This window comes from Falco punctatus (genome assembly GCF_963210335.1).
Source record: "Falco punctatus genome assembly, chromosome: 6".
NCBI classification, from domain to species: Eukaryota; Metazoa; Chordata; class Aves; order Falconiformes; family Falconidae; genus Falco; species Falco punctatus.
In genome coordinates, this window is record NC_137585.1 from 11,886,062 (window position 1) to 11,905,569 (window position 19,508).

The window sequence follows — 19,508 nt, forward strand, 5'->3', positions numbered from 1 at the left end:
ATTACGGGGAGAGCATCTGTAACACAATTCTGATAACTAATTCCAGGAATTCTGGCTTACTCACAATCTGGTCCTGAATCTGCTTCATGGGTACATAAACTGTGACTGCTCTGACCCTTTGGATCCATTTGTATTCCTTTAGGTATTATATTATGCTGAGTTCTCAGAACTTGATTCCAGTTGTCAAAAAAATTTCTTAAGCAGCATAATGCCAGTATTTGTTGACAGTGGCTTTTTCATTCTGTTTTTAATGGGGTGAATCGGACCATGGCAATGGGATAGTCTAGACCTCGTTGTATTAACTCAATTAAGTTCCATTTCAGGTCAGATTGACCTGAGTCTATCCTAGATTAGTTTGTGCTGAGTGAGGTATCATGAAGTAAGTGTGTGTCAGAAGCCCTAGATAGAAGTCTACAAGTTTCTCTTGCTGTTTATTTGAAGGGTTTAGATTGGCTACTGTTTCTATAACCTTGTAAAATAAAGAGATTGCACTAGATCTTGGTGTACAGGGGGAGGGGCAGCAGCTTAAGGTTTACAGGGATGAATTTAGACAGCCTGAGCAGAAGGTATATATGCAATAGTATGTGGAGACTTGCCTTAGAGTAATAAAATACTTCTTAACACCGATATTTTTCCTTTTCTTGCTGGAGAAATGGTATCTCTGGAAGTTCTGCAGTTGCACTGTTTTTAATAAGGTAAAATCACTTCCATAAATCAGTAGGCCTATTCACATGTCATATGAATGACATCAGTTTTAGATGATAGAGATTTACTCGGATAAGATGACGATGGCAGTTTTTATGGGGAATTGGTTTGCCTGGTAGAGATCCTCAATTTACATTATTTGCTGTCTTCTGCTTCAGTCTTCTTAAAAGGGTAAAGATGTTTTTGCTAGATAAATAAATGCATATAGTATATGCCAAACTCAGACATGCTCTGCTTGGAGTGGAAACAGTCTTGAGGACAAATACTTTTTGAACCTCTCTTTACAAACAGAGAGCAAGGCAATTTAAGTTGGTGTCCATTAAAATCTGCATCAGTAGCAATTTCTAGAAAAAAAAAAACACCACCAAAAATTAATTTTAACAAGTTTGCTGTTTAATAGTTTAAAGCATTGAATTCAGAGTAAGGCTTATTAAGGAGATCTTTGATGCTCTCTTCTACCTCCATCTCTGTATCTTCCCTCTCCAACGTGGGATGGATGTTAGTGTTCTCCTTTCATAGGATGCAATCACACATCTACAGTCTTTTCCTTCATTTAGATGCTGCTGTGACTGGATCATATAATTCTTTTCTATGTGGGGTGGAATTGTCAGAGATATTTTTTTCAATGTTTATCTTGTTAGCTTCTCTGCCAACCATCTGAAGAAACCATGCTGCATGGAGATAGAATGTCTTAGCCTTGCACATCCTCCCTTGTGTAGTGCAAATGTGTCCCACCTCAAATGATGAAAATGTAGCTTTTTTTCCAAGAGACTCTCTCCAAAGAAATTGATGACTTAGCCATGAAAAAATGAAGGAATTGTTGTAGAAAGATTCTCTTAAAGTTCAGTGATCTCATCTAAACAGTTGCTTTTGCAACGGAACAACTACTCCAGGGTAAATAAGGGTGTTGAGTTTGTCTCCACGCTGCCAGCTTTCACTTAACCTGTGTTGAACTGCAAGTAATAGAGTATGTTGTGCTGGCTGCCTATCTATAAGGACCTCAGAATGGAACAGGAGAGTGCTAAGGTTTTAGCTGTGAATCTCTTGTAGTATTGGATGAGAGTGATTACACCTTGGCATAACACAAGCAGGTCCTTGTCAAGTAAGTGCCTCTTTGCCATGATAGCAAATATCATCATTATAATAACGTTTGCAAAGCCAGAAGTGGTCAGTACTTTGAACCAAGCAGCAAGATCTTCCCTTCACTTGTGACTTCAACCTAATTTAAAACTGTTTGAGATGAAAAAAGAACTGTGTCCAAATCTGGATAAGAGAACACTAAAGCATTTATAGCTTGAAAGCCAACTTGTAAGGCATGGACTTTTTTGGAACATTTGGGACAGGTTCCCCCACAGAAGAACATAATCAATGCTCAGAGCAAGGAAGTAATGTCACAAGAGCCTCATTGAAAAGGAAAGGGTGGTGTGGGGTGTGTGTGTGTTGGGGAACAAGGTGTTATTTTTCCCTGCTGGTCTGAAAGCAAATCTCCAAAAGCTTTGCGTACTACAGTCCGGTAGCCTTTATGATGCTAAGAGTCCACATGGCAGTGTAAATATTGGGTCTTAATGCTTTGGGATTGTAATAGGTGTTTACCTTTATCCTCTAAAAAGAAGTAATTTGCCTGTTGGGCTATGCCTTTCTTAATTCCAGAGTCTGTAATATGTTCCTATAAAGATTTATTGGAATGATATTCACTCTACTTACAACCTTGTAAAGGTAGGGTATGACATGGCATGATTAGTGTCATATTTTTTTTTCCCCATAGCAACATTAATAATCCTTGAGGCCAGTGAATGAATTTTCCATTCACTGGGCAAGTGCACATTCAGATCTGTACTATAATCAGTGTAAACAAATTCTGATGTATTCTGAACTACACGTGAACAAATTTAATGGGTGAGATGACCTGTCAAGAATTCTTGGGTACCACCTCAGACTTGGAAAGTTCCACAGCTGCAGAACACCAGAAGTTCTCTGTGAAGCTAGCACTATACATTTTCCCTGTCCTTGTGCATCTGCTCTTCACCTCTGTTGGAGACAAGGCAGTGCGTGATACAGTTTGTCCTGATTTGCTGTTATCTGATATTAGGAAAATCCAGCTGGTTTTTCTGTTTCAGCAGTTGTTCAAAAGTGGAAACCATTCCAGGATGGTATGTATATGTTGGCTTTTGAATGACCATAGAATCCTTCTACCCCTCCATGTATACTTACAAAAAAGATATAATTAATAATTTATTTTGTCCAGATTTAATGGATGAAGCAAAGTGATTATAATTTCAAACCATTCCTGAATCAACACTTGAGAAGTCTTAAATAGTCTTTATGTAGACTGTATCTGGTTTGCTGAAGGTAAAGGTAGAGGCAGAATTACCTGTTCTATTCCAACCTAGTCTCTGAATGAAATAGAAGTTGTTTTGGAACAAAGTCCCTTTACTTGTCTTCAAAACCCAGTCTTGCTATGGCAAGGAGCTAGTACCCATGCTCAGATTATTGACTCAAGTCAGGTGTGCTTTTGGCTCTATCCACTGGACACAGTAATAGTAATATGGTGCTTTCTTCAGAGGTCCTTCTTGGCACTTAGGCAGCAGCAAAGGCTAGTGAAATCTATTGTGAGGAAAATCAAGCTCAAGTAATTTAAGGAGAACCCTTCAAGGTATTGATGAAACTGTCAAATGTTTGCATTACTTCAAAAGGAGACAGTACTCCATAGCTGTCTAAAACATCTTACAAAACAGTGTTGCTGATGGAAAGTTTTGCCAGGGCTGATTGATTTTTTTTTTTTTTTTTTTTTTTTTTTCCCTACAAGAGAAACTCAATCTTAAGCAATGTTTTTAATTTCAGCTATAAATGTGTTTGTTAGTTTACTTAACAATCAACATAACTTTCTGTCAGTTCTTACAAGCTGAAGAAATTTACCCAAGGGCTCTAACAAAGTTATTCTAGAAACAATTTTATTTCAGTTATTATAAGATCCTAGCATGTTTTAAGACCAAAGATAGAAGCTGGGAAATGCTGTTTGGATCCTTCAACTGAATTAAGACACTGAGTGATATCTGAATCTTTCATGCTACAGAAAAGTTAAAATAATGCTCTGCAAGGGAAGTCTAGTTTGCCTACTAACAAATAGCAGAACTTCTTCACTCAGTAGCATAAAGACCACCGTCCTAATCATGTTTGCTGTTTCTGTCCTTTTGACAATATATCTGAAAGTTAGTCATGTTTAGAAAACAAATTACACTTGCTTTTTTTTTTTTTCAGTTAAAAGAAAAATAATTGTTTGGAAATCAAGACAGTAACATGGAAGTCTGGGTTTTTTGTTGCCCCCTGTTGCCTCTGTTAGTTATACATCTCTAGCTGAGCGTATACAAAAATGTTTATTCTAAATCATGAGATAATGGCACTAAGAGCTGAGCTATGTCGCTTTCACACATAGAAAAGATGAATTTGTGTCTCATTCCTCAGTAATGTGGCTTAATAAAGTGCAGATGGAATAAAAGTCTTGTAATGGGACTGATAGGGTAAAAAATTATATATCTGCTGTGATTTGTATAGTATCTACTTTCTCTGAGGATGCTGATCGGAGTCAAGTCACTCAAATTCAGCATTCATACAGATTTCTGGGATTGTCAGAAACTACAGCCAGTTCATAATGTACTGACCTTTGTATTTGGCTGTCTGTGCACTAGCAGTGATTTTTCTCAGTTTATGGTTTTCAGGGCTTCATTGCACATCTCTTCAAGAGGAGCACACTATGCTCTATGGAGATGCATTTTATGGGGGGAGAGGGTCAGTCAAACTGGGAAGTGCACGATGTGCTTAAGAGTAAGCTTTCTTCATCCTCTTGCACACAGGTCCTTTAGTGAAAGGAAAGGTGAGACATTAAGTGGAGCTGTGTGTCTCGTTACATCTGTCAGTGTGGTTGTTGCCATCACTGATTTTTTTTTTTTCTAAGCAAAAATCGTGGCCTGCTGCCAGAGGATAATCAAGGTCACTCTGAGCCTCAGGAGCTACAGGACACATTCAAATGTGTTTCCACAATATCATCAGAAATGAAAGATTTTAGGCCTCTAGCAGAGGGACTGTCAACTCAGAGTTGTATCTCTGTTATAAACATCAATGTTGCCTTGTCGTGTAAACTTTTTCGTTGCTATTGGGAGTGTAGAATACTAACTATGCTAACTTTCTAAAGATAGTAATTTGAGTCTCAAAAAATTGAATTAAAGTTGTGTTTTATTTGTAGAAGCAAAAGCTTAGCAACTTCTTTGCAATATAAGTAATTTTAAGAGGAGCTTAAAAATATTTTAAATATTTCCTAATGAAAAGTCTGCATGAGCAGAGAAAGCAGGAATGTAGTAGTATTAGTGAATGCATATACTGGTTGAGCTCTGAAGTAATAGTTGAAGACTCCATTAACTGAATTTTAAATAAAAAGCAATCAGTGCATTTGCAGCATTTCTAGGAAGATAATTTATGGGGGGTGGGGGGGGTGGGGTGCTTATAAGGTGTTACAGTTCAAATTCTATCATCTGAAGACCCAACAGAAAAAATACAATATTGGGTACACCTAACAATGGCAGTTTAATTCTTAGATAGATGAACCTCAGACTTTTATGCAGAATACTGCCTACCTAAAATATCTTCACATTCAACATTTCACAAAGAAGTATTTAGAACAAATGCATTTGAAATAGGAAGCGAGCACTCCCATAAAGTTTCTTTTCATCTGGAATGTACAGGATAACTGCTGGAGCTTTAGGCAGGAATAGTTTTGATTTAGTGCAGTCAATAGCTACAGATTATTTTGCTGAACTTGCTTTGAGTTTTAGGACAAATATGGCAAATATTTCCTCTAGTATCAAGATTTACTTCAATTTACAGCATTTTTCTGGTCAGGACATAATAAGCAGATTGGTAACAATGTATGTCTTGAGTTCATACTTAACTGCTAGTCAATGGGAAATAGTTGTACAAAGATTCAATTGTGTGATGCAAAGAAATTTATTTGACCAGCAAATAATTGTAGCATATTTCACTATAATTACAATAACTGGGTTTTGTATTCTTCAGAGTCAAAACATTGACAACAATTCAGAAGATGTTTCTAATTTTACTGTCACTGCAATTTATGTACTTTGACCATTAACAGTCATGAAAAATAAAAATGTTTTCAGACTGGTTTATTTTCTCTAATAGCCACACTAAAACTGTACTTCCTTTTTAAAATAAACATTTTTATTATAATGGCATCTCTGAATCCTATAATGGAAAGTAACCCTCCATATTTATATTACACGATACATTCCCTGTGTTTAATTCTAAGTGTTTGTATGTGTTAAGTTCTATCCTTGCAGAGCTAACAAGCTGCCAAATTAAATTTCACTGGCTATTAATTGTTTCATTTTAAGGTCAAGTTCTTGTCCTTTTAAAAAAATAAAAAAGGCAAGCAGTGGAGAAGGATTGCTTTCAAAGCTATTTTTCTTTTCTGTTTTTTTTTCTTGACTGTTCTTATTGTATGTTTTGCAATACTTGACTGTTAGTTCAATATTCAGAAGAGCTAGCCCTAAAAAGTCAAATGCATTAATATTAGTCATTTGAATTTAGTCTTGGAGAGTTGACCTCTGAACACGTTCACAAGGTGTAGGTGGTATCTCCAACTTAGAAAATGTGTTCAAAATACATATGCAAGAATCATTAGATAAGAAATAGAATGAAGGTTCAGTTTTACTTAAGAGAAAAAGAAGATATTTTTGAAGTTGAAATAAGTAAAAAAAAAAAATTGTTATAGAATACTGAGAAACATTGTTTTAATGTCATTTGAATACAACTTGTCTTGTTAGATGTTTTTTCCAAAGGTGTCCAGTTCATATTCCTCCTGAACCAGCTGTGGCAGCATCTCCTGCACATTAGGCTGAAAAGTAGCTTATTGATGACAATAGATGTCAGCAATTTATTCTGCGCTGTTTCAGGCACCAAGTGTTAATGACAAACAAACTGCTGCAGCAGAATTGGAGTTACTCTGCAGAAAGTAGCAGATTTGCTCAATTATTGACATGTTTAATGCAAGGCTATGTAGTATTAAGCCAGCAAACCGGTGAAGAAAAGAAACAGGAGAGGAAGGTTATGGAAGGATTTCTTGTTGATTATGAAGTTGAGTTGGCATCATAAACATGTTCAAATATGTTCCAGGACAGATTTTTGCGAGATGTTTGAGTAGATGAGGTACCTGCTCTCATCACATAAAGGATAACCTCAGTGTCTGAGAAGTCTTAGATAGGATAGGTAGGTGCTTTGCTTTGCACAAATGTTCTTTTTCCTGTTGATGTCACTTCCTGCTTTTTTCCTGCTGACATAATTTTTCTACTACTGCCATGTGCCACAGTTAATAGCTGAACTGTATCTGCTGTGCAATTCCCTCTGTGGGTTTCTCTGAATATTCCTCTTCCCCAGCTAACCAGGAAAATCTGTTTTCCAACCTTGTTGCCAGACCTTATCCCTTAGTGACATGTATGCAGTTGATATGGATGGCAATGAGTTTGGAAGCCTGCTTTTTGCGTTTAGGAGAAATAGCTTTCATAAGAAGGCATTACATTTTTCAGGAACAGAGCTCAAGAGAGAAGATATCTTAAAGATGTCAATGTTCACTTCTATATGCACGTAGAAACCTGGCTAACTACCTGAGATACACATGTATAGACCCTGTATCTTAAAAGAAGGGAGACTTTTATGCATGATTCAGGCTGAAAATGAGAAACCCCTCTAGGGTTCAGTCTCTGGCTGCCTGTTTCTCTGGCTTCCTTGTCTTTGGGGTCTTCTAGTCTGTTTGGCTCAGTAAGATGGATGAAAAAAGTCCATAGAGGTAAACTTTGCAACAAATAGCATGTGCATAACTTAGAACCACTGTTACGCACACACATGGAAAAAGCTATCTTGTTTGGACAGTTGTATGCAGTCCTGAAATATGGTGTCCTTTTTTCCTGTGAAAGGCAAGAGGTCAGAAGTAAGCATCCAGGCAGTTGGACCACATACCTAGCCATGAAGTAAATATTCATATTAGTCTAACATGCAGTATGACTAAATTATGATAGCAGAATGACTACAGCTCACTCACAGCTAGCAGCATTTAGCACAGTTTAAAAAAAAAAAAAAGTCACATCTGACACTTTTTTTTTTTTTTTTTTTTTTGGAACAAGTTTTAGCTTGCTATTCTGACAAGGAACTAAAAACCATTTCCTCTAGCTTTCTATTGTGGCTCATTCCCCTGAGGAAAACTGAAAACCAATCCTGGGTATAATACAACCAGAAATGTAAAAGTTAAACTGCTAGATTAGTAGCTTTTCTTTGTCATTTAGCTCCATGTTTTCATTAATGCTTTTATCACCTCACAATCAATAGACCTTTAAAAATAATTTGCTCAGATTAAATTGGCCAAGGAAAATCCTGTCTTAACTTAATGCTTTTGAAAGGAACTGAACTAAGCGCAATGGAAATCATAGCTTGCTATCTGAACAGATAGTGAGTGGCACCAACACTGCATGCTTCTCTACTATGTTCCATTAATCTCCAGTTCTCTTCTGGCAGGTCATATCTGTCTATGAGTAGGTACTTACAACTCTTTGTGCAATTGGTCCCTGGCCACTTTTCTGAATCTATCAACAAACCTGCTTGTCAGTTAATGCCAAACATTACGCAGGTTCAGTGGTATGGATGTTTGCTTGCTCTACAAATTATTTTGTACAAAATATTCTGCTAAATGTTCTAAGCTAATATGTTTTAAGGAAAGATGTTGATTTTGTGCTGGATGTATTTTTTAAGTAGATCTATAACTATGATACTGTAGAAAATTTTTGGTGGTTTTTTTGTGAATGTGTTGCATCCTTCTTCTTTGCTAGGTCTTACAAAGATGTTCAGGCAGTTGAGTAGGTAACAGTATCTTCTTATATATTCAAAAGTATGTTTCCTTGTTTTCTCTTTACGTGTTTTCCAGTAATACATGCCTTTGTGATTTTGAATTTTGTGTTGGTATTCATTTACATTTCCATGCCGTCCTGATAGATGTAAAGAGTGGTTGTGGTTCCATGGGGTGTAAGTCAGTATGTAATTTGTCCTGCAGGCTTATCTAAACAAAAGAATGTACAACAAATAAAGTCAGCATTAGTGCATTTTGAGTGCTGATTGTTACAAATCAGATACACAGGAAACCAGATGTTGAAGTTTATCTAAAACACTTGCAATGTAACTAAGTACAGCAGCAATAGTGCATGACGCTTTAGAATATACTTAGCAATATGTTTGCGGCACAACAATTTTTTTCTTGTTCCTCAATTCCCTTTTTCACATGCTCTTTTGTTTCTATTCTGCTAGCAAACTACTGTTTAATTCATTTTGGCCTTATTCTGCAGGTCTTCTGGGAGCAAAATCAAATTCAGAGAGAATGTACAAGAATTGCAGTATCAGCTATGTCTCTAATGACAATAAATTTAGATGCCTAAAATTAGGTACATAAAGTGGCTTGACTTTTAAAACTGTACTGGGCACTTGTAGCTCATAGAGTTTTGTATGGGACTATATGAGTATTTATCATTTGCTGATGGCTTGCATTTGAATACCTATTAAGGATTTAAAATCCCATCTTCAGAAGCTCAGATTTTTAACACTTTTCCAAAAAATGAAAATAAAAATAGCTCTTTCGTATCTAGTATACTCCGACACTTTAGTTCCACAGTAGTAATGAAGAAAAGCTCTCATAACTCATGAAGAAGTTATTCAGTCTATGCTAATGATATATTTTGCCAATTCTGTATTCTTCCCGTATGACTGCTCAAATAAGCTAGAATACCATTTGTCTGCTGAGATGAATAATAATAGCAAGTTGAAAAGGTTTTGAAAGGCTGGCTGGTGATCAGGTGTCAGACACTTATAGGTGCTTTGGCTTTCATAAGCCATTGTTTCCTTTTTTCCTGAGGAAAGTAAGGATTTGAAAGTGCATCGGTCTAGGCCTCAGAGTGCCATGACACTCTATACAGCTTCAAAAACAATGAATTTTGAGCAGTGGGGTGATATCAGTTCCTGCCACAAGAAAGACAACAAGTAATAATGCTGTGATCTCACATGTAGTTCCTCCCTGTTGGTAAAATAAGCATAGCAATCTGATGAGTTTTCTGTCAAGGTGCAGCCTTACATATAAAAATAAAAAAAATCATGCTTACTTCATAGATGTTACATTGAGTAGTAGAGGAGGGGTGTTATAAGAGAGTGTTTTAACAACTTCTCATCTGAGACTGACTAAAAGACAGTGGCACTGACAGAATAGATTGGAATTTACTTGGTCTCAAGCTTGTTTTTTAGAGTTGTCTGTTTTAAAACCGACCAACCAAACAAGCAAAAGACCCAAACAGAAAAGCCCCCACCCTTACTTTCATCTAGTAGAGGAGACTTTATCCTAATCAGCATTCTTTGTATGTTAACCTTTTTACTGCTTTGAACACTGCTTTAGTTTCTTACCTTTTATGTCCCATCTGAACTTTCTCCAGCCCTATGTTTTTACATGCAGCTCTACAGCTTTCCTGGTCATCTTCATCTGCTCTGTGAGCTCTCCCCTGTCACCAGTTACTTGGCATTGTCTTCACAATAGTCTATTGCTTAACAATTTGAGGAATAAATATTCACTGGACAAGTACCCTTTTATGTTAAACTGACACAAATTTACCATCCATTTCTATCCATGTAACTGTGTTTTCCCAGTTTAATTTGCCAGATATCTCCTTTCATTCAAGTTATTTGGTGTTTGTATTCCTAGGAATAGCAACTTCAGGTACTGTTCTATATAACATAAGCAGCCACTGCAATTCTCTGGAGACTTTTGTATAATAGACTGTGTGGGAGCAGTATGGATTATCTTTACATTTGTGTTTGGGATTTTTTGGTCAATATGGAAAAAACTAACTAACAGTTAGTTTACACTATATATATATAAAATACTGTTATAACAGTAAGTTGCCATTATTTGCAATAGAGGAGACCTACTTTTTTCACCTTTTTCTGAGAATAGTGCAAATTCTTCCTGGCTATGTTGTCCTGGTATTGGTATGCATTGCCTATTTGAGGATGACAATGGTGCTGGAACCCATTTGCAAGCATATTTTCTACTGCAATTGTAAATTGGGAATTCACTTTTCCCCACGCTACAAAAACAAGTTAGTGTAATATAGATAAGAAATCTAAAGTTAAAGCTAGGCAGCATTACAAAAATACCTCTAGGTTAGGTTTTGATGTGTTTATTATATATTCTTACCATTTTAGAAACGGACACTGAAGGAAAAAATAGAAGTATATTAAACTTAGCTTTCCTTTTGCTGTTTCATTTAATGAGTTGATCTGTTCCATGGATTCCTAGGTGTGTGGTATTCACTGCTATGTGTTGTACTGTGGTAGATACTATTCTGTATTTTCAACTTGCTGCTTCCAACTTTTGATGTCAGAAAATATGTAATATTTTATAACTAAATAGGTACAGCTTTGTATTATGAGTAGTAGGATGTGGAAAGGAAGGATGGTTTCTCTTCTTTCCCCTTCATATTTCTTTGTGTCCCCTCCTTGCTACTCTGCAACAACAAAAATTAAGCATTAATTGCCATAAATTCAGTTTGGAAAAGGAAAGCTTATTAAAATAAATATTGAGAGGGAAGATATAGTTCTTCTGGCTTGAGCTGCAGCTGTTAAAAACTTAACATATGTGGTAGCTGGGCATTACAGCTTTGAGTTTTATTTCTGGAAAGTATTGCTGCCATGTGTTGAATGTATTTTAATGCTCCACATTTCCGCAAAATGAAAGCATTATCATGAATTATTAATAATTACTTTATTGCTCAGAAGCTTATGGCTTCTTGACGTTGAAAAAAATTTTTGTTCCTTTTTGTGTGGGTTTTGGAAATTTTTGATTTATGGCTGAACATTGCTGTGTGAAGGAGTTTTGGAATTTCGCTCCAGGAAAGTGAAAATTAATGTCAGTGTTTCAAATAAGATAACTGCTTGTGACTCTGACAGTCACCTCAAGGACAGAAAATATTTAAACAGAGGACATGTTACTTGCATTTACCATTGATGCTAATGTTGGGACATGTGGACCAGAAAACATTATTAATGGATTAATATTTTAAAGTAGGAACACCCAGAATAAATGGCTGATAAAAGCATAAGGAGATTTTAGTATTAAATAGGTTTTATTTTTCAAGTTATAAGGATAAAACTGGTATTCTTTTGTGATGGATTAATATGCTACAAAACATGAACCTGAACTGACTTTGAATTGAGTCAAGTGGCTCTGAGAGGAGTAGGGAATTACCACCACCCAAATACTATGAGCCTCAGAGCTGTGATTTCTGCTTTAACTTGATATTTAAGAGCAGTGCTTCTAGGAGAAGCTCTTCTTTCTCTTAATACTTACATAAGCTGGAAAGAAACCTCTTTCTTACGATGACAAATGCATTGCAGTAATTGTAGTATCTATCTTTGCTATAAAGAAGGCAAACCCCTGTGAATTAACTAGGTCCTTCTGTTGCCATTTCAGCAGTCCATTGTGTAGTAGGAACTGATAGGAATATGATTTATGCTATGGCTCTTCCAGTAGTAAGCTTTGTTCTTTTATGCTTTTTAATGTTTAGCTTGAAATGTAGTCCAGCCAATGTGATGCTATAGAATTAGCTTGAGATTTTAACACCTCAGTTTTCTAGGAGGCAAATTTCTCATTTGTTGTGGGCTGTTTTCCTTCTTACTCATCACAGTGTATGCAAGTGATGCTACTTAGTCTTTTACATGTTTTGTTTGACACAATTTTAGTGATTTCTTCCCCCTGCAAACATTTATTTTTCCCTCCCTTGAATTTGTGTCATCCTGTGTATTTTCCACATTAGACTGTCAGCTCATAAGTGAATGTGCTTTCAAGAATGGTCAGAGTTAAGATAGGTAGGGAGCTTTCTTAGAAACTTAAAATTACTAGTAGTTATTAAAAAAACCCTGCTATTTCAGGTCACAGCAATTTAAGCTAGATGTACTTAATAGCTTTTGGACAAAACGTGAAAAAAATATTGAAAAGGTCTTAAAGCACAAATTGTTTATGAATGCTGATTCAGCTAAACTCAGAAAGGCAGGTACATGTGTACTTCACATTTATGGTGGAAGTCAGCCCTATATTTGATGAAAATGAGTTTTGAGGATAGAGCTTTTTAAAACATTTTTTTGTCAGTTGCAGAGCTGCACTTTGGTTTTTGCAGTCTCTGAGTGAACTCCTTCATTTGTTGGCCTTCATATGTCTTCCCAATACGTAATGAAATCTGCAGCTTTCTTACCCTTGAAACAAGCTGAGCTACAGTACAGCTTTGTATGTGTCATGGTTCCCCTGCTGAGCTGACTGCATTCAAACACCTGAGGCTGGAGCCTTTTCCCTGGACCATGGAAGAATTTTTGAACACTGGTGAATATAGTGACCAAATAGAATATTTGAAACAAAAGTACTGTTTATATGTTAATAGCAATAACATTTTTCTAAAGGGTTTTAGAGGAATTGAAGTATACCTATCAAATAGTATTAACTGAGGAAATAAAAGTCAGATTGTTTCTATCATCATGCTCCCATTGACATTGTGGGTATGGTGAATTTCTGCCTACAGGGAGGTTGGCCTGAAGAAGGCAATCCTTTCTTGCAAGAGGTTCCTGTGTATTTGAGCCATGTGTATATATATATGCACATATATATTTTTGTATGGCATGTGTTATAAGCATCAGCTTCACAGATTCTGACAAAAAAGGAAGCCATATCTCATTAGAACAGTTTATCTACTGCACAATATCTTAAGCAAGGCAAAGAGCTTGTATATGTTGTCTCTCTAAATTATTATGACTTCTTTAAATTATTTGTGCAGTGAAAACACGTTTAGAAGGGAATACCCAAGAAATGTCACGGGCCCACAGCTTTACTGATGACATTGACCTTATATCAGAAGAGTCACCACTGCCAGCTGTATCCGACGTGGCACAGTAAGTGGAACAACTTTTAATAATTTGAATACTCATTAATGGTAAGGGAGACTTATCACTGAATAAAAGAATTATTCTTTGGCTGGCTGCACTTGAAGTGATTATGAGTTTGATGTTATTTAACTGTATGTGAACATTTCTAGAAAATGCAAGTTTAGCTTTAAGTTTAATGAAAGCAGTCAGACGCTTGGAAAGAGAAGCATTGCTCTGTGAGATGGGTGTCTTGCAGTGTTGTTGTCTTTGTTGTTTTACTTTTAAAGGCAGCTGACGCAGTTCCTGAAATTGAGTTTTACAGGTAGGTTTATACTTCGTAGAATTCTGAATCAGAGTTCTAAAGGACTCCTAATATGAATAACTTATGAATTGATTGCAAACATAAATGGCCATTAATAGATACAGCCTGAAAATAGAAAGGCTACACTGTATGATATTTTGATAAAGTATGCACACTTGTAAGGAAACAACATTCCAAAAATATGAAAGTAAAATCAGGAGATGCTGAAGGTGCCTGGATTGACCAGGACAGAAAATCCCCATTATTGGTGAGTTTGCTGCAGTTGTGAACGATCTTTCCTGTTGTTTGCATTTGGTTTAGGAAATGTCTATTTATTGAAATAAGCGATAGTATCTTCATGCAGGACCACCTCCATGTTGTGTTTTGAAATGACCTTGAGTAACCTTCATGCTTTTGTCCAATAACGTACAGTTCAAGTGTTGGGGATGGGGATTCTGGAGTAAATTTCAAATGCGAAGCAGAGCGTTAAAGCATACAGCAAGGCCTGGATAGGCCAGAGCATCCAGGTATCATACTGAGGTTTTCTCACATGCAGAAACTGATACAAACAATGCTGATTAATAGAATGCTTGAGTTAGCAGTGTTATATGACCTAAAAGTATGGTATAGCTGGCACAAGCTCGTGAAGGTGTAACTAGTTGTTTAGACATTACGTTAATGGTGGTGAAAAACTCACCTGAGTTCGTGTTTGCAAGAGAAAAAAATGCAACTGTCATTGGAAAAACCCTTTAGTGAATATCTAAGATTGAAAAGAAAAAAATTGTTGCTTACCTTCAGATAGGGAAAAACATATACAGTGTTTTTCAGGCTGAATTTGAAAGCAACATGATTCCAATCTATAGTGTTGATTGCTTTTAATATGTGTTATTTCACATCATATGGTTACTTTCTGCCTAAGTAACTCTGACAGATGATGTGTCTGCTATATCTATAGCAACTATACTATGCTTTTATACAAGATACCCTGGTGCTTCTATTTCCCCACATGCTAACTTTTGGACCTTCTTTGAAATCAGAGAACTATAAATTGTTCCATTCAAATTGGTCTCTTTTTTTTAATTTGCACAGTGCAAGCACAGGATTTTACATTTGCAAATCTTATTTCTACTACTTAGTGCATGAAAAATGGTGTTATTTTATGTTGTTCTGCACAGTGTACCTTGCAAACTGTACCTGCTTTTCTAGCTCATGTTAGAGCTGATATGCATTTCTCATGTGGAAAGTAAGTAAAGGAATAATATAAAGCTAACCAAATGTACAAATGAAAAACATTTAAAATACAGAGAGTATTTGAAGTAATATGCTACATGATTTCAAGCCACATTAAGAGGAATTAATAGTATATGAATATCAGGAACCTATAAACAGAATGATCTTGCAACTGTTTTTTGCTAAATTAAGGATTATTAAACTCTAAGACTTATAAGACTCTAAGTTATAAAGGCACTATGCAAAAGCAAAGACAAAACACCATTTCATATAGTTTTACACTTCTAAAGTCAAGCATGCCAGTTTCCACCTTTATCACTGATAATCTCATTTTGTATGTGTGTAATTTTCTTCAGTAGGATGCATTCATTTAAGAGTTGTTCCAATTCCTGAGTAGAAATATCTCATTATTCTAATTGTGAACTTTGAACAAGCAAAGAACATGATGTATTTATGGATCTTGGATTTAAACTGCCATTTTTAATGCAAACAGTAAGATACTAACACTGTATTTGCCTGATATGCATGTCTTCTACATGAATATTGGATATACTTAGCATGATTATTTGTCTTGTGTTTTAGCAGAAATATATGCAGGTAAGTCTTCATGTCTGTAATACTTGTTTTGGTGTGTGAGCTTTCCAAAACAGCATGGCTTTTGCTTTCTACTTAGTAGTGTATTCCCTACACTATTGTGCCTTGGAATTTGTAATGGGATTCACCCACACACACACACCACACCACCCCCACCCCCCCGTTAAAAGTTCCATTTTTATTTTGCTTGTTCACCTGGCGAGAAGAAAGTTATTCTGTTTGTTCACATATGTTATTTCATGCTCTGGAGTTACGTACCAGTTAGATCCCAGTGAAATCTCCCCTTGATTTGGAGTGAACTATGTGATGGGAGGTGGGTTTATCTTATTTGGAAATAACACGTTTGATAACTAGTGCAACAAATCTTCCTCCTAGAGTAAAAATGCAGTCAATGAATTCGACAAAAATTATTCCAAGAGTAGAATTTAGCCAAAGGTGTGTGTGTATATGCAATCAACCCTTGCAGTTTACAAAGTGAAAACATGGCTTTCACATAACGGTTAATGACAGTATGCTATGATGGTGACAGTTTCACATGGCACGCTTCTTTGTCAAGCTGCCAAAAGGCAAAGTTTTCCTTGCCTTCAACAAGTGTTAGGAGTTACAAAATCAATCACACAGTGTACCTTTATTCCAAAGCAAATAACTGGTCATTTTCTAAACTTTGCAAGATGTTGGTTATTAAACATGAAATGTCAGGTCTACAACTGCAATGTTTCGAGGGTTTTTTTCTGTAATATGAATAGTTGATTCTTCTGAAATTCTGCTACACATATGACAGGAGACATTCTCTGGTGACAGGAACCTTTACTTTTGGCTATACTGTCCTCAAATCTCCCTTCATTGTGTGGGAAGGCAGATATTGTCCCAGGGGAACAAAGTTCCTATCCTTGAGCCATAGTACCTTGGACGATCATCTGTTGCATCAATCTGTATGTGCGTTAGTCTCGCTGTAACAAAAGTGGTTGTTCATCAAAACCTACCAGGCTAGTTGGAAACTGGCGATGCTACCATTTAAGAATGTTTCTTGAGTGAAAGCAAACCAGTGAGTTGCACCACTGCTCAGGTTTCGGTGGTTAATAGATCCAATATTGGATTTCTGATGTTAGTGATCCATGCAAGTTTGGAGAAGGGTAAGCTGTCCTGGTAGAAGGTGTCAATAAAACCAAAACCAAACAGCAAGTTTGCAAATTGAGCTTAACATACCTTTCTGTAGAATTATAGATCCTTCAGATAGTGTTGGGATGATGCTTGTTTCCAGTTATCTGGGGAAAAAATGTAGAAAAACTCAATGTTCTGAGTTAGGGAACAAAAGCATCTTGTTCAGTATATATTGCCATGGTTGTATGAAGTTCTTGCTGAGTATCTCTGACCCAGGCTCTGAGGGTTAAAAATCACGTGGTGTTGCTGACCTGAGTGGAGCTATGTTGTTTTATACTGGCTGCTTCTGAGGTGCCTGAAGTTGAATAAGAATGATGTTGTTAGAGATGAATCAAATCTGACAGAAATAAATATGCTAATTTAAATCAGTTGATGAGTAGTTCTGTTTTTAACAATAAATGGTTAGACTATTTCATTGTCTGATGTATTTATCCACCCAATTATTCAAGTTCCTTGCTAAACAGTCAGAAGATGACTCCATCAGTGTTTAGAGAGACTGCAAAATAATGTTTGGTTTGTGCTTTGAAACTAGAAAAAAACCTGGAGATTGTTTGTCTCTTTACAGCACATTTGCTTAAGTTCTTAGTTACCACTATACACAGAATAACCCTATCTAAATCAAGCTAAACATTAGGGAAGGTTGAAATCTTGAGAAAGTTACTTCTAGAGCTGGAAATTTCGTTTTTATCACTTTGCTCTTTCTTGCTTGCCGTAGCACTTTCTTTGTATCGCCTCAATGTTTTGGTGGAATATGTAAAATCAAACAATTTGAAGATGGACCCATCATTCAGCTTGGTTCAACATGGTGCATAGTGCCATTTCTTTCTCTATGATGTTATGTCTTGAAGCCCCTCTTTTTAATTTCCTGCTGTATGCACACAGATGTTCTGACAGAAAAAGGGAGCATCTGGTATAGAATTAGGCCTGCTTGTAAAAATAATACTTGGCAAATTCCTGCATCTCTATAACAGGTTATTTACTACTGAAAGAGGCAAGAGATGCTTCTCAAAATGGCACTGATTAAGCAAGCAGCAGTCTGTGATTTTTGTTTGTTTTTTTCTTTTAAAATCTTGTTTCCTGTCCATTATTGGCAGGACTATTTTATCTGTCTGATGCAGCCTGTCATGCATATCACAAGGTCTTTGAGCAAAAGAGCTGATGCTATTGAGGTCTGTAAAATGACTAAGCTGTAAGTTTGCTAATTCTTCAACTGTGTCTGTAAGCAACAAAAATGCAAATAAAACCTCTCGTAAGTGTGTATGAATTTGGTGAGTGACATCAGGAAGAAAGGAAGAGAAATACACATCAGAATGAAAGCAGGGACAAGCCTTAGTGGATTTTTGCTCCTTCTTCCTAGTCAGAATATTTAAGGCTGGCCACTCCTAATGACAGTTCAAACCAGAAATTACAGTTGTGCTTTACCTGTGCTAAGTGGCACAGCCTTTGGAGATGGTTATGGGGCTTGATTGACAAACAAAGATGTGAAGGTTCTTGAATATGTCCGAAGGAGGGCAACAAAGCTAGTGAAAGGGCTGAAAGGCATGTCCTATAAGGTGTGGCTAAGGAATTTGGGCTTGGTTAGTTTGGAGAAAAGGAGGCTGAGGGGTTGCCTCATTGCTCTCTACAGCTTCCTGCGCAGGGGGAGTGGGGAGGGAGGTGCTGATCTCTTCTCCCTGGGATCCAGTGACAAGGTGCATGGGAATGGTTCAAAGCTGTGTCAGGGAAGGTTTAACCCAAGCATAAGGGAACAGTTCTTTACCAAGAGAGTGGTCAAACATTGGAACAGGCTTCCTAGAGAAGTGGTAGATGCCACAAAGCTTGTCAGTGTTTAAGAGGCATTTGGATAATGCCCTTAACGTACTTTAACTTCTGGTCAGCCCTGAGGTGCTCAGGCAGTTGGACCAAATGATCATTGTAGGTCCCTTCCAGCTGAAGTAGTTTATTCAACTACAAGTCCTGTAGACCTTCACTAACATACTCTTGCAGTATCAAAACCCACTCTTGAGGAAGAAGAATAAACAAGAGTGTTGTTCCTATGTTGAATTGTGCAAATGGTGTTTGCCCTTTTCTGGACTCTCCCTAGCTGCACTGGAGCTTTGCAAGAGTAAAGGAGACCACTGAACACAGCCTTAATTTATTTTTTTTTTTAATCTTCAGTTGGTCCTATTGTTGTCGTCAAAATCTGCATGACAATCCTTGACCATGAAAGTATTTTCTTCATATATACCAGAATTGACCTTCCAGCAGGAAAGAGAAAGTTGGCCAACAGACTGTATTGAAAGACTATACCAACCTGGTCTCAGATAGCACAGTCTCAGGAAAAATACACACAGCACCAGCTTTTGAGGCAGACATCCTGTTTTTGTTTTTCAGAGTTCTGTGGTTTAAAGCTGTGGTGTTTAAAGCTCTTTACACTGTAAGGAAAAGCAAAAGTTAGAAATTCTGTATGTCAGCATGGTTAAGCAACTGTGGTTGAGTATGCGTTTTGTAGATCACTAAGGTCACGTAAAGG

General features: G+C 36.7%; 1 protein-coding gene across 1 annotated transcript in view; it reads left to right on the top strand.

Annotated features, from left to right (window-relative positions):
* The window catches only part of LOC308065854 (potassium voltage-gated channel subfamily KQT member 1-like), a 520,908-nt gene that overhangs the window by 90,262 nt on the left and 411,138 nt on the right, over positions 1–19,508 (top strand). The window contains exon 11 of the mRNA XM_080392405.1: positions 13,623–13,737. Coding sequence (XP_080248531.1) covers positions 13,623–13,737 — 115 coding nt within the window. The remainder of the gene's footprint in view (positions 1–13,622; positions 13,738–19,508) is intronic.